Below are 12,566 nucleotides of genomic sequence, written 5' to 3'. Positions count from 1 at the left end.
CTAACACTCTGGTCGAATTTCAGCAAAGTTAGCAGGACTGAAATTGACCAGCGTATGGCCATCTTTAGAAACTGACTCAGGGAGCCCCTTCTCTCTTCAGCTTCTAGATTTTACCCTAGCTTATAATGACAGATATGTCCTCCTTTGCTACCTGGTGATGAAATGTGGTGTCACAATGTGGCTCTAAGACAGTGGCGTCACAAGTGGGGTGCGGCCCGCACCCGGGTGACACCATTGGAGGGGTGACACCAAAATGACTGACAGTAATTTCGGTGTCACCCCCTCGGAAAAGTCGGCCAATCGGTCATGGACTTACACCTCTCAGTTGTTCGAGAGAGAGAGAGAGGAGGGGACCCAGCAGCATACCTTATCCCGCCTCGTGCCCTCCTCTCTCTGCCGGCGTCCATCACCAAGATGGCCGTCGGCAGGTAACAACGGTACAGAACGTGACGTCATTACGCGCGTGCGCAAAGACGCCACCCCGCCTCTGCTCTAAGGAAACAATTATTTTCAATGAGAACCACTTTAAGTAACTCAAAAAGGATCAGTGTGCTAATCACGCCAAACAATATCGAAGCCAACTATTCATTATAAGACATATGCAGAAGACATTCTTTAGGGGGAGGGGATTTCCATCTAAACGGCTAACCAGCTTTAATCATCCTTCTGAATAAACATGTGTAATTTAATACTTACACCGAGAGCTTTGGGCTTGGCCTTTAGAAAGGTCTGGTAAAAGGCTGAAGACTCAGTAATTTGAGGTAAGACAGCAGCAAAGCTCCACTGGGGGGCAACAGTAGGCACTTTCCACATCTGCTGAGCCGGGGGGACATCATACCCCATAGGAGCTGTATGGACATTGAACTCTGCCAGATTGCTGTACACATTAGACTGCGGAGAATCCATTTGTACTTCATTTGGTAAAGGTTCATAGGTTGGTAGATTGGCTTCATTGGTCGAAGAGGGCATCTTGAGGAGGTCCTGGAGGAAAAAGGAAATCTTTAAGAATAATAAATCTATAATAAACGTCACAGCGATTAGCATGTAAAAAATTACCTGCGTAGTTTTGTCTGAACAGTAAACCAGGATTACCCATCAGTCACATAGTCTGTTTGTTATTATCTCCCTTCATCCCATTAAAGTTATACTTTGTTCCCTCTGGAGTTCATTACCAGGCACATGAATAATCCCCTGACGGCATCTCTGTGGTTGTGATGTAGTCACGCTCTGAGATTTCATAGAAACGGAAAACCTTCACTTACACAGCTCAATGATTCGTATGGTCATGTAATGTAAGGAAAGTAGAGTGCGGCACATGGTGGCCAATCTGGTCTGGAATATAACCGAAGCACAACAAAATACATTCACCATTGTTAGGAAAGTCCTATTGGAACATATTCTCAGACCTGCTATGTATTAAAAATTACTTTATGGGATTGTTGGTTGGTAATTTCTCTAATTTAAATTAAAACTCCACTTTTGTTAATGAATATACAGTATGTATGTATGTGTGTGTGTGTGTGTGTGTGTCTGTGTCTGTGTGTGTATATATATATATATAAAATTGCTGGACAAGCCCTTCCTTTTCAATCTCCACACACTGTAATTAAGAAAAACAAATCCAATGCAAACTGGGAACCCGAATGTGTTCTGCAAACTATTGGTGTACAGAACACCTCGAGAAATGTTTGCTGCTTCTGTGATTGGCTCACTGATTTTTGCAGACGTCTGCACTTGTGTCAGGGGTGTACGGCTGGGGCGGGAGTGGAACCCTTTGGCAGGGACAAAGAGTCCAAAAACGAGATACATAGGGGAAATCCACAAGCGTAGTCAGGTCCAAGTCCGGGTCGAGGCAGGGTCGATAGCGGGGGTTCAGGCAAGGGTTCAGGCAAGGGTTCAGGCAAGGGTTCAGGAAGCAACAGGTTTACACACAGGGAGCTGGCGATCACACCATAGAGGTAGAATAACTCAGCAATAAGCCAAGGCTCTGACTGGTTTAAATACCCAGGGAACCCAAGGACCACCTCCTGGTTGCCGAGGCGACCGGGAAGCTTCCCTAACCAGGAGCCAAAAGCAGGGCTGGCGGGGGGATGGTGTGTGCTGGGGACCTCCCCCAGCCTGGCTAGCACCTGAAAACGCTAAGTGGCGCAGGCGCGTTACGCACGCACCCCCATACACGCGCACAGCCTGTGTACCGCGTATGCGCGCCAGCGGCCCCGGCGCCAGGAGTCCTACCAGGAGGTGAGCCTGGTAAGGAGCAGCACCCCTGGTTCCCTGACAACTTGGATGCAAGTAAACTTTAGGCACCCCCTGTAATAGGAATTTCATTTTTGATGAGGCGGTCTACTAAGCTGGTCTACTAAAGGTAGGCAGACATTGCACCTTTTATCATTAGAATACTAAGATTTCCTCAGAAGGTTATAATGAAGGCTGACTCTTCTCTACAGGGGTCAGTTTGGAAAAGGCTGTGAAATTGCATTTTTTTTCCACAACATAGAAAGGTAGAACTCCTCAGAAATATTTTATATTGTAAGCTCTCATGGGCAGGGCCCTCCTTATCATCTTGTCTTGATTTGCATTGTAACTTTTAATGTCTTCCTTATATTGTAAAGCGCTGTGCAAACTGTTGGTGCTATATAAATCCTGAATAATAATAATAAAAATAATATAACAGCAACATTTGATAAAATCCTTGCGATGTTCATGCAATGATCATCCAGAGGGATGTTATTCTTTAAAGGTCTATCTATCTCAACACTACTATTTAAATGTTTGGTAGATGCTGGAGTATTCTGACTCCGATTGATGTATTAGCGATTTATCCCTTGCTGAGACCTCTATGTCTGGCCTGTATAAGCAGATATAATCACTAGGGACAATCCTTATTAGGTAGCTGAACTCACCAAATACCTTTTCATCCACGGAGTGCTTTATTGCATACAACAGAAAACAGGATACAACAGATGAATGAACAGACAATATTTGAAGGTCAAGGATGATAATGTTTCCAAGCTAGCATGTACATGTGGTCCTACTATAGGCAGCCATGACACTAAACTAGTTCTTGAAGAAAGGGGGAAATACATCATAGATGGGAGGGAACACAGAAAAACATGGTGCAATAACCAAAACGACCACAATATGTCAGTATAATAACCAGCTATGCTAAAACCAAAGATAATGGCTTAAAGGAGAACTACAGTATGTGGTTAAGGCTTTTCCCCATAGTTCTCCTTAGAGTAACGGGAGGACACAAACTTGCGTCCTCCCATCATCAGAAGCGATCTGGCGACAGGTAAGTCGCCAGGATCGCTTCTGTTGTAAAGCCGACAGTCGGCTCTACAAGTTTAAACAGAGTCCCGGCGGCAAAAGTCGCCGGGAGTCTGTTTAAACAGCCCCGATGCTGGCGATGTACACTGTACGTCGTCAGTCACGAAGGGGTTAAGGAACATTAGCGATATAACTTCTCAATTCACATTTGTATGAACACCAACTATGACTATGAATTAGAAATAAAAAATCAAACAGCGCTAAATTTAACTAGTGAATGATAGAAATCAAGTGCTAAACATATAAGCCAATTTTAACAAAAGTGCTGAAAAAAATCAAATCAAACGTGGGTGACAAGAATTCTTTCCGTGAACATAATGTTAATTATCCTATCAAAAAGTGACTCTTCTATGTGGTCAAGGTGGATAGATATTAATTGAGTGTTTCGTTTAAGAAACTATAAATGATATGTCTCTATGAAAAAATATATATGCATATGTGGTCTCCGTTATTTGCTGTGTAAAATTCCAATTAAAAATGTTTTATAAAGATAACAAAAAAGTCTCTGTGATATTTTCAATCTGTTTCAAAGTGAATAAAAATAACGAAATATTCCAAATGTTCGGTGATATATCCGCAATCCTTATTCCGGGGAGTGTATTAAGATCAATACATATCCCCTAAAAGTAAGTACTCACCCCAAGTATCCGGCTGTACCACACAGCCACACGTATATTTATCGGAGTGAATTGGTCCGGTGTATGTTGCCGGCACCTCCTCTGCCGTTGGTTGTCCAAATAAAGAGTACCCGTTCTCTCATGCAAAGAAAGAAAAGTCCTGGTGAGAGACCAACAGATAAGATTGCTTCTCGTGTCCTACGTCCTCCGGGAGTGTGAGAGGACGACGAGTAGCACGAGTGCCACTGGTACTAATCGAAAGCTGATTAATCAATGATTGAAAATGTTAACAACTTTTTCAATCATCGCTTATAATCGACTTAGTCGATTAGTTGTTGCAGCCCTACATTCATCCCTGATTTCTGGGCACAGTCCCCGGATTCAGGAGACCGTCCCCTGACAAATGATGTCCCCGGGAATATAAAATAAACCAATTTTTTTTCTTTTTAATACTCACCTGATCCCTGGATCCACCGACAAGCGCAGCCTGCCATCTACCACGCTGTTAGTAGTTCAACTTTTTTTTTTTTTCCTATTTTTTTCTCACTTAACTTTATTGCTATTACATAGGGTGATAAGAAATTCCCTATGTGATAGCAAAAGATGTGACACGTCCTCTTTATGGAGACATCAGGGGTCTCCAAGACCCCTAATGTCACCTAGGACCCCCCTGAAGAAGCTGATGAAGCACAGATCTGCTCCATCAGCTTCTTTCCAGCATCTGAAGCTGGAGAGCAGGAGCAATGCAAAATGCGCAGCCGGCTTCCTCACTACACTAATAGCGTATCTTCTCAGAAGCTGCACACAGCGTGCCGGTTTAAGTAGTAACCAGCACACGCTGTATGCAGCTTCTAACAGCATGGGAGACGGGAGGCCGCGCTTTTGGTGGATGCAGGGATCAGGTGAATATAAAAAAAAAGGTTTATTTTATGTACCCGGGGATAAAATGCCCCCGGATAATATATTTTAAAAACTATGTCGCCCTACTTTGGCTTGGTCGGCCGGGTGCAGGTGGCAGCGGAGGTTGAGGGGCCGTTCGTGACGCCATCGCAGAGGCCCGGGGGGAAATTGCCACATGGGGTCCCCCCTAAAATTCCATACCAGACCCTTGATCCAAGCATAGGCCTGGCAGGGCCGGAAAGGGGTGGGGCGAGCGAGCGCCCCCTCCCTCCCACACCAGGCCACATGCCCTGGGCACTGGGAGGGTGTCCCTGTGCCGATGGGGAAAAGGGCCTCATCCACCACAACCCTGACCCAGTGGTTGTGGGGGTCTGCGGGCAAGGGGGCTTATTTGCATCAGAGTACCCCTTTAATTAAGGGGGCATCCAGATGCCGCCCCCTCCCTTGTGAATGAGTAAGGGATACGTGTACCCCTACCACTTCACTAAAGGGTTAAAACAAATAGTTATGAAAAAGTCCAAACTTTTGATAAAATCATTTAACTGCTTGCTGACCAGGTGTTTAGACCCCCTTCCTGGCCAGGACATTTATTCCATCATGTAACGCTGTACTCAAATACATTTTATACCATTTTTTGGAGACAGATAGAACTTTCTTTTGGGGGTATTTAATCACCACTGGGGGGTTTTATTTTTTACTATATTAAGGAAAAAAAATTGGAAAAAAATAGCTTTTTTACATTGTGTTAGGAAACAATGATTATTACTAATTTTTTTTTTGTAAAATATAAAAGATAGGGTCACATCGGGTAAATAGACACCAAACATGTCAAGCTTTAAAATTGCGCACCCACAAAAAAAAATACCATACCCAAAATTGACTATAGGCGATGCTTTAAAAGCTTTTACCGCTCATCAGTTTCGTGTTAACAGTGATTGATGGCCCTAGAATGATTGCTCTCATTCCGACGTTCACGACGATATGTAACATGTGCGGCGTAATGGGCGCAATTGTCGTTTTCGCAGGTATGCGCACCCGACGTATGTTTGCATGCGTGTATGTATGGGGGGGACTTTAAAAAAAAAATATATATTCTTTTTTATGTGTAACCTAAAAATGTTTGGGGGGGAAACTTTTATTTTTTTCCTATTTTTTTTCCTATTTTTTTTTTCACTTAACTTTATTGCTATTACATAGGGGGCTCAGAAATTCCCTATGTGATAGCAAAAGATGTGACAGGTCCTCTTTATGGAGACATCAGGGGTCTCCAAGACCCCTAATGTCACCTAGGACCCCCCTGAAGAAGCTGATGAAGCACAGATCTGCTCCATCAGCTTCTTTCCAGCGTCTGAAGCTGGAGAGTGACACAAGAATGCGGAAGTGATGTAATACACATCAGTTCTGCATTCTGACAGCGGAGAGGGGACCGGAGGGAGATCGTGTACCGACCTCCCTCTGATCCCCTGTGACACAGGCACTATGCTGGTCCCGGGCTCGCATCGGGCACAGTGGACCCCGGGACCAGTGTGACAGTGTTTTTTTTACAACGGCCGGCCGGGAAGTGGTTAATTGAAAAGAAAAACTAAAGACATGTTTTTGACAAGTATTTATTAAAATAAAACCCCCCAAAAATTGATCCACCGACGTAATCCATAGTCAATCATGGCATCCAGCGTTGTCCACGACGACGACAAAATAAAAAAATAAAACAATAAAAAAATAGAAATAATTATTATTTTTTTAAACGCCGGCCGCCGTCCCGCCCGATCCCCGCCGCATAATGACATTTTGACAGATGCCGGCAAAACATAAACAATTGGGTGTAGCTAGCGGTGACAGCTAGCTCCACCCAATTGTGTAGTTTGCTGGCATCTGATAGGCGAGACATGATTGGGCAGAGTCATCCATCGTGACTTTGCCCAATCATGGCTCCAAATGAGTACTGAGCCTTGATTGGGCAAAGTCTTGCACCTGACCTGTGGTCAGGTGCAAGTCTATAACAAATTAGAGCTTTGGAGGGCTCTGTGCAGTATGGGACATTGCACGGTCGAACAGACCGCAAACATCCCATAAAGTTCGGCGGTAGGCGAACGCTCAAACGGCCGATGTTCGATTCGAACTCATGTTCGAATTGAATCGGCGGACCATCCCTACTAGTAATCTACAAGTGCACCTAGCACTGCCCACTCGGCAGGTTGACAGCTGCCGTCCTAGGGTGGCTTTGTTGCTCTTCCGTATAAACAGTGGCACACTGAGTGTAGTCACCTTAGGACAGGAAGTGTGTTACTGGCAGGCTCACCAAGTGAAAATATAAAAGCCTAAAGAAATGAGGATCATCATCTTGATGTGTTAGCTTTGGGATTTGAGACTAAATATCGGCAGCAAGTTTTCTTTAGATGAGCAAAAAGGACAATTTGCATTGTTGTGACATTTCTCCTCATAAGCAATGGCTAGTAATTCAGAAATCCATCTAAATAACCTTTTCATTTCAAATGTCTTCCACTAGATGGCAGCAAATACCAAACAATATACACGCAGGGCCGTCCAGGCTCTCCGCAGTGTGATGAGGAACAGAGACACCTGGTGGTCATTTGGGTTTATTACATGCCTATTATAACCTGAGCCATCTTTGAAGTTCCCGGAAGTGTGCCCTTTTCAGCGGCAGCCATGTTTGATTCTGGCAGAAGAAGGATTTAAAGGTCTTTACATAGTCGAGAGAGAGTTTTGAAGAGCACAGAAGCCACCTCAGTGATTATGTGACGGGGAATCGGCCCAGGTGTGAAGTTGAGTATTTCCATTGAGTCCATTTCTTGTTCAGAGTTCTCTCCATGTATCAAGAACTTTTAAGCTGAAGGTCAGGTCAGTCCAAGTGAAATCATGTGACAATCTATGGGGGTTCTTGGAATATAGTGGTCCGTGGTCAGACAATTGCTGGTCGTATACCAACTTTGTTCTGAAATGTTCACTTTTGGAACGTTAATTCAATTTTCTAATGGTTAGTGGGGTTAAATCGACGTTCGTTTTCGACCACATAAACGAGGAAAATTTGAAGGAGCAGGATGGAACCTTTTTTTTTATCTGAATGAATGAAATTCTAACCGTGAATGTGATTTAAATTCTTTTTTTTTTTATTCAGGGAAAAATCATAATGTAGTACACGTGATAGGAACAAAAGAAACCTGTTTACGTCGGGGATTCCAGATCTAGACTAGTGATGTGGGGGGGCACGATGTGAACCTGTCAGTGACCACCCCTCCTCCTGATCTAATCAGTTGCGGTCGGGGCATTCCTCACCCTGCAGCTACACATAACAAAGGGGTGGGGAACACCCCCGGAGGCAATTCACTTCATACTAAGCCTATCACAAGTCAGACCACCCCTTTGTGATATGTAGCTCTGCAGTGCAAGCAATGCCCTAGGCCCAGCTCATTGGCTGTTGTGTCAGTGCAAATTTTACGCAGGCCTGTGCAAACTCGGAGGGACTGTTTTTTGCACCAACCACCCGCACATCACATCAGAATTTATAAAGCGCCAACAGTTTGCGCAGCGCTTTACAAAACTGAGGGAGACAATACAGTCAACAATACAATTTCAGTACAGGAGGTAGGAGGGCCCAGCGCGTGAGGGCTTACAATCTAGTAGGAGGGGCAAGCGATACAAAAGGTAATAACTGTTTCGAATGGTTTAAAGGAGAACTATGAGGTGAGTGAGAATCACTCATCCTCATAATCTGAGCCGACGTGTGACAATGCAACTCTCACACTTCGGCTCAATAGATCTGGAAGTGAGCGACCACATACCGTCGCTCGCTCACTTCTCGATCATCTCCCTGCAGAGAGCGATGACTGTCACGGCTCCCTGCAGGGACTCCCCCCTCCCATCCTCCAGCGCTAACTGGCGGAACGGACGGGGAGGGGGCGGGTACAGCTGGCTCTGCCCCTAGATAGGCAGAGACAGCTGTCAATCACGCAGCTGGGTGGATCTCGACAGTAATGTTGGGATCCGTCCTGGCTGCGGCGTCTCAGTATACAGCAAGTTTTAGCTCCCTATATACTGAGCTTTGGGTGACGGGAGGACGCTAGTTTATGTGATCCTGTGACCCTGAGGAGAACTATGGGGAAAAACACTGACCCCATAGTTCTCCTTTAATAGAAGATCTGAAAGGAGAGTTATATTGAGGAGGAAAAGGCCTCCCTGAAAAGATGAGTTTTCAAGGATCGCTTAAAGGTGGACAGAGTAGGAGATAGATGGGCAGATTGGGGTAGGGAGTTCCAGAGGATGGGAGACACTCTGGAAGAATCCTGGAGGGGACAAGAGCTGGAGGCCTTTGGAAGAACGAAGAGGGCGCTTTGGGTGAGATTTTGAGATGAGATGGGTGATGTAGGTTGGGACACATTAGTAGATGGATTTGTAGGTTATTGTTAGTATTTAGAATTGTATACGTTGGAGAAGTGGGAGCGATTGGCAGAGGGGGGTGGCAGGCGCTGATCGGTTGGTAAGGTGGATAATTCTGACCAGCAAGTCACTCCTATACAGGATCAGATTTGTGCACAAGCCAAAGGAAAACATTTTAGGTCTGTATGAATGGTTGTGCCCAGGGCCGTCCCCGTAATGAGGCTGTATACTCACTCAATCTTCTGAGCTGGCTTTTTCCTACACTGGTCCCTTCCACCTCGCTACCCCTCGACTGCATTGATCCAAGGTGCCTGAGTCATCACATTCTATACAGTATATAGGATGTGAGGATGCTGGGGAACATACCATCTCTGCAATGGAGGAGGAGACAGGCTTGGAGGATCGGGTGAGTATAACTTCTTTTTTTTTTAACCTAGAAACAAACGGGCACTTAACCCTTGCAGTATGAGGGAAGCCTCCCTGCAAGGGTTCAGAGTTCTTCTTTAAGCTCACTTTATTTCCAGTTTCAATTTGACATGATGAGTTCACTGTTTGTATTTTTCAGGGACAAATGAGTCTCCGTCCATCCATCATCTGGCGTGGACTCTGCACTAAGTTTTCTTCTAGCCAGCCCGGTGAAATTCTTTCCTATGAGACGGAAAAGAGGTGCCGACAAGTTCTGAGTAGAACGGTGCTACCAGCCAAAGCGTCGGCGGGAGTTCTGGTGACGTTATGTACTTTCCGTGGAGCCCCCTCCTTCCTCTACACCCTGCGCTCCTCCAAGCTGAAAGGGAGGCACAAAGGAGACATCAGGTGAGCATCACTCTACACCAGGGGTAGCCAAACACTGCTCCTCCAGCTGTGGTGAAACTACAAATCCCATGATGCATCTCTCTCCCCAGGAGTCGTGGCTGTGAGAATGTTGCAATGCCTCATGGGATTTGTAGTTCCACCACAGCTGGAGGACCAGTGTTTGGCTACCCCTGCTCTACACTATACACTCGTCTCACCAAAACATAAGCTATAGGGTGAACTCAATGCAGTGGCGTCACAAAGGGGGTGCGGCCCGCATCTGGGTGACACCAAAATGACCCCCCTCTGAAAAGTCGGGCGCTCGGTCATGGACCAGGAGAGAGGAGGGGACCCGGCGGCATACCTTATCCAGCCGGGTGACTGTCCCCCCCTCTCTCTGCCGGCGTCCATCACCAAGATGGCCGCCGGCAGGTATCAGATGACTCAATGGACTTGTGTCTTTTTCCTACCTGACTAACTAGGTAACTATGTCACCTATGTGGTACTTTAAAACATTAACTTTATAGTTTTTCTGATCAGAAATGATGTTTTCGGGTCGCTTAAAGGAGAACTATGAGGTTAGGGATTTTCCCATAGTTCTCCTAAGGGTAACGGGAGGACACAAACTAGCGTCCTCCCGTCACCCAAAGCTCTGTATATAGCGAGCTACAGCAAGCGGTATGCTAAGACGCCGCAGCCGGGACGGATCCTGAAATCACTGTCGAGATCCACCCAGCTGCATCCGCCTATCTAGAGGCAGAGCCAGCTGTACCTGCCCCCCTCCCATGTCCGTTCCTCCAGTCAGCGCTGGAGGATCGGACAGGGGAGGGGGGGTCCCTGCAGGGAGCAGTGAGTGACAGTCACGGCTCTCTGCAGGGATAGATGGAGAAGTGAGCGAGCAACGGTATATGTGCCCTCATTTCCCGATCTATTGAGCCGACCTGTGACAGTCTTTTTATTACACGTCGGCTCCAACTATTATGCTGAGTGATTTTCGCTCACCTCATAGCTCTCCTTTAAGGATCAGCCCAATGCACTGTATGCATGTTATATTATCAATGTTTGCTTTTCTCTGTAAGTAGAGTAACACAAATCATTTTAGAGCAGTGGTTCTCAACCTTTGTAACCTCAGGACCCATATGTGTCCTTGGTCATTAAGCTGCGACCCAATTGAACTGTACAACAGCAAAAAGTTTTCACAGCACACTCACCAGCCAGCATGCAAAAAAAAACCTGTCTCACCGCTAAGGTTAAAAACAGAGGTTTGGATACACGTCTTCTGCAGAAAATGTAAAAGCTGCACAGCCTCGTCAAGGCACCTCTAACCTGTGAGAGTCTCCATCTTGGAGCACAAGGGGCAAAAGATAAAACTGAGTGAAGGGTCCCCAGGAGGCAGCCCAACCTCCTTAAAGGCACAGGGACATCACAATGGCAGCTGAGAGCCCCAGTGTGTCACTGCACCAAATCAGAGAGGGGCCTTGACGTGGCGGTGCGCCTTTCACATATTCTGCAGAAGACGTGTATCTAAACCTCTGTGTTTAACCTTAGTGGTTAGAGCTGTATAAAGCCCTTCCATGTGCACCTTGCTTGAAAGCTGGTTATGAGTTAACCTCTTGCCGTCCATGATGGGAAGGGGGTTTAACACCGCGGATGTCAACTGGTTAATGAGTGCGTTTGCCATTTGTTTTGCCCAATTGAACTGTGGGTGGGAGTTGTGTTTTGGGTGCCGTTCAAATGAATTGCAACAGAACGCACCTCCCACACGAGAACGCATAGTAAGTGAGATTAATGCACTGTACTAGTGTGAGTTTGTGTCTCTCAGTGTCTTGGAGAGCCCATTCAAACACACATATGCTCCCCCCCAAAAAAAAATTTTAATTTTATTGGCACTGTAATCACAGCGCCACCTGTCTCAGCTGTCAGGAACTGCACACAACCCTAAACTCCCTAGGTGCGTCTTATGGAGCGAAAAATACAGTATATATTTTGTTGCTATTGAGGAATATATTTAAATAACAGTTTTTGTGCCTGGAGTTCAAATTGAATCTTATTCAGCTCATGTAGCGGTGAGGGCTCTTTAAGACCTGTGTGTAGGGGAAGAGAACATCTATGCATCTGCTTTAGTTATGGGAGATGTCATCTATTCAATAAAACAAACAGCAGGGCGGATTTCTTCTTTTTGGTTTACAGCAGCCCTGAAGTGAGATTGTGCTTCAGAGGTGGATCTGATGATAGAAACTAAACAGGCGTGATGTGTGATGACTTCAAACAAATCAGCATGCCTCCATGCAGGGGCGTATCTGCCGCGAGGCAAACAAGGCGTTTGCCTGGAGCGGCAGATTCGCTGAGGGCGGCGATGCTGCCTTGCCTAGGGCAAAGCTGCACATCCTCCCCCCCGGACTGACCCACCGATTCCCGTAGATGGCATCACCCACCTCTGTATAGTGCGCTCTCTCCCCCAGCGCCAGCACCACGACACAGAGCAGCAGCCGGCATCTAGCACACAGCGCCGCTGCTGCTTGCGGGCCGTCA

General features: G+C 46.1%; 2 protein-coding genes across 3 annotated transcripts in view; one reads left to right on the top strand and one right to left on the bottom strand.

Moving 5' to 3' along the window:
• Positions 1 to 1,107, bottom strand: part of LOC108800263 (membrane-spanning 4-domains subfamily A member 4D-like) — a 17,250-nt gene extending 16,143 nt beyond the window's left edge. For both annotated transcript variants that reach the window (XM_018572233.1, XM_018572235.1), the window contains exons 1-2: positions 1,057 to 1,107; positions 697 to 981 (exon numbers count right to left, since the gene is read on the bottom strand). In XM_018572233.1, coding sequence (XP_018427735.1) covers positions 697 to 969 — 273 coding nt within the window. In that variant the 5' untranslated portion in view covers positions 970 to 981; positions 1,057 to 1,107. The remainder of the gene's footprint in view (positions 1 to 696; positions 982 to 1,056) is intronic.
• An 8,704-nt stretch (positions 1,108 to 9,811) lies between these two features.
• Positions 9,812 to 12,566, top strand: part of NUDT8 (nudix hydrolase 8) — an 11,525-nt gene continuing 8,770 nt past the window's right edge. The window contains exon 1 of the mRNA XM_018572236.1: positions 9,812 to 10,055. Coding sequence (XP_018427738.1) covers positions 9,814 to 10,055 — 242 coding nt within the window. The 5' untranslated portion in view covers positions 9,812 to 9,813. The remainder of the gene's footprint in view (positions 10,056 to 12,566) is intronic.

Source organism: Nanorana parkeri, unplaced genomic scaffold (genome assembly GCF_000935625.1).
Source record: "Nanorana parkeri isolate BGI_ZX_2015 unplaced genomic scaffold, ASM93562v1 scaffold1972, whole genome shotgun sequence".
NCBI classification, from domain to species: domain Eukaryota; kingdom Metazoa; phylum Chordata; class Amphibia; order Anura; family Dicroglossidae; genus Nanorana; species Nanorana parkeri.
The sequence above is the reverse complement of the archived record's forward strand: the minus strand, read 5'-3'. Positions and strand labels throughout refer to the sequence as shown.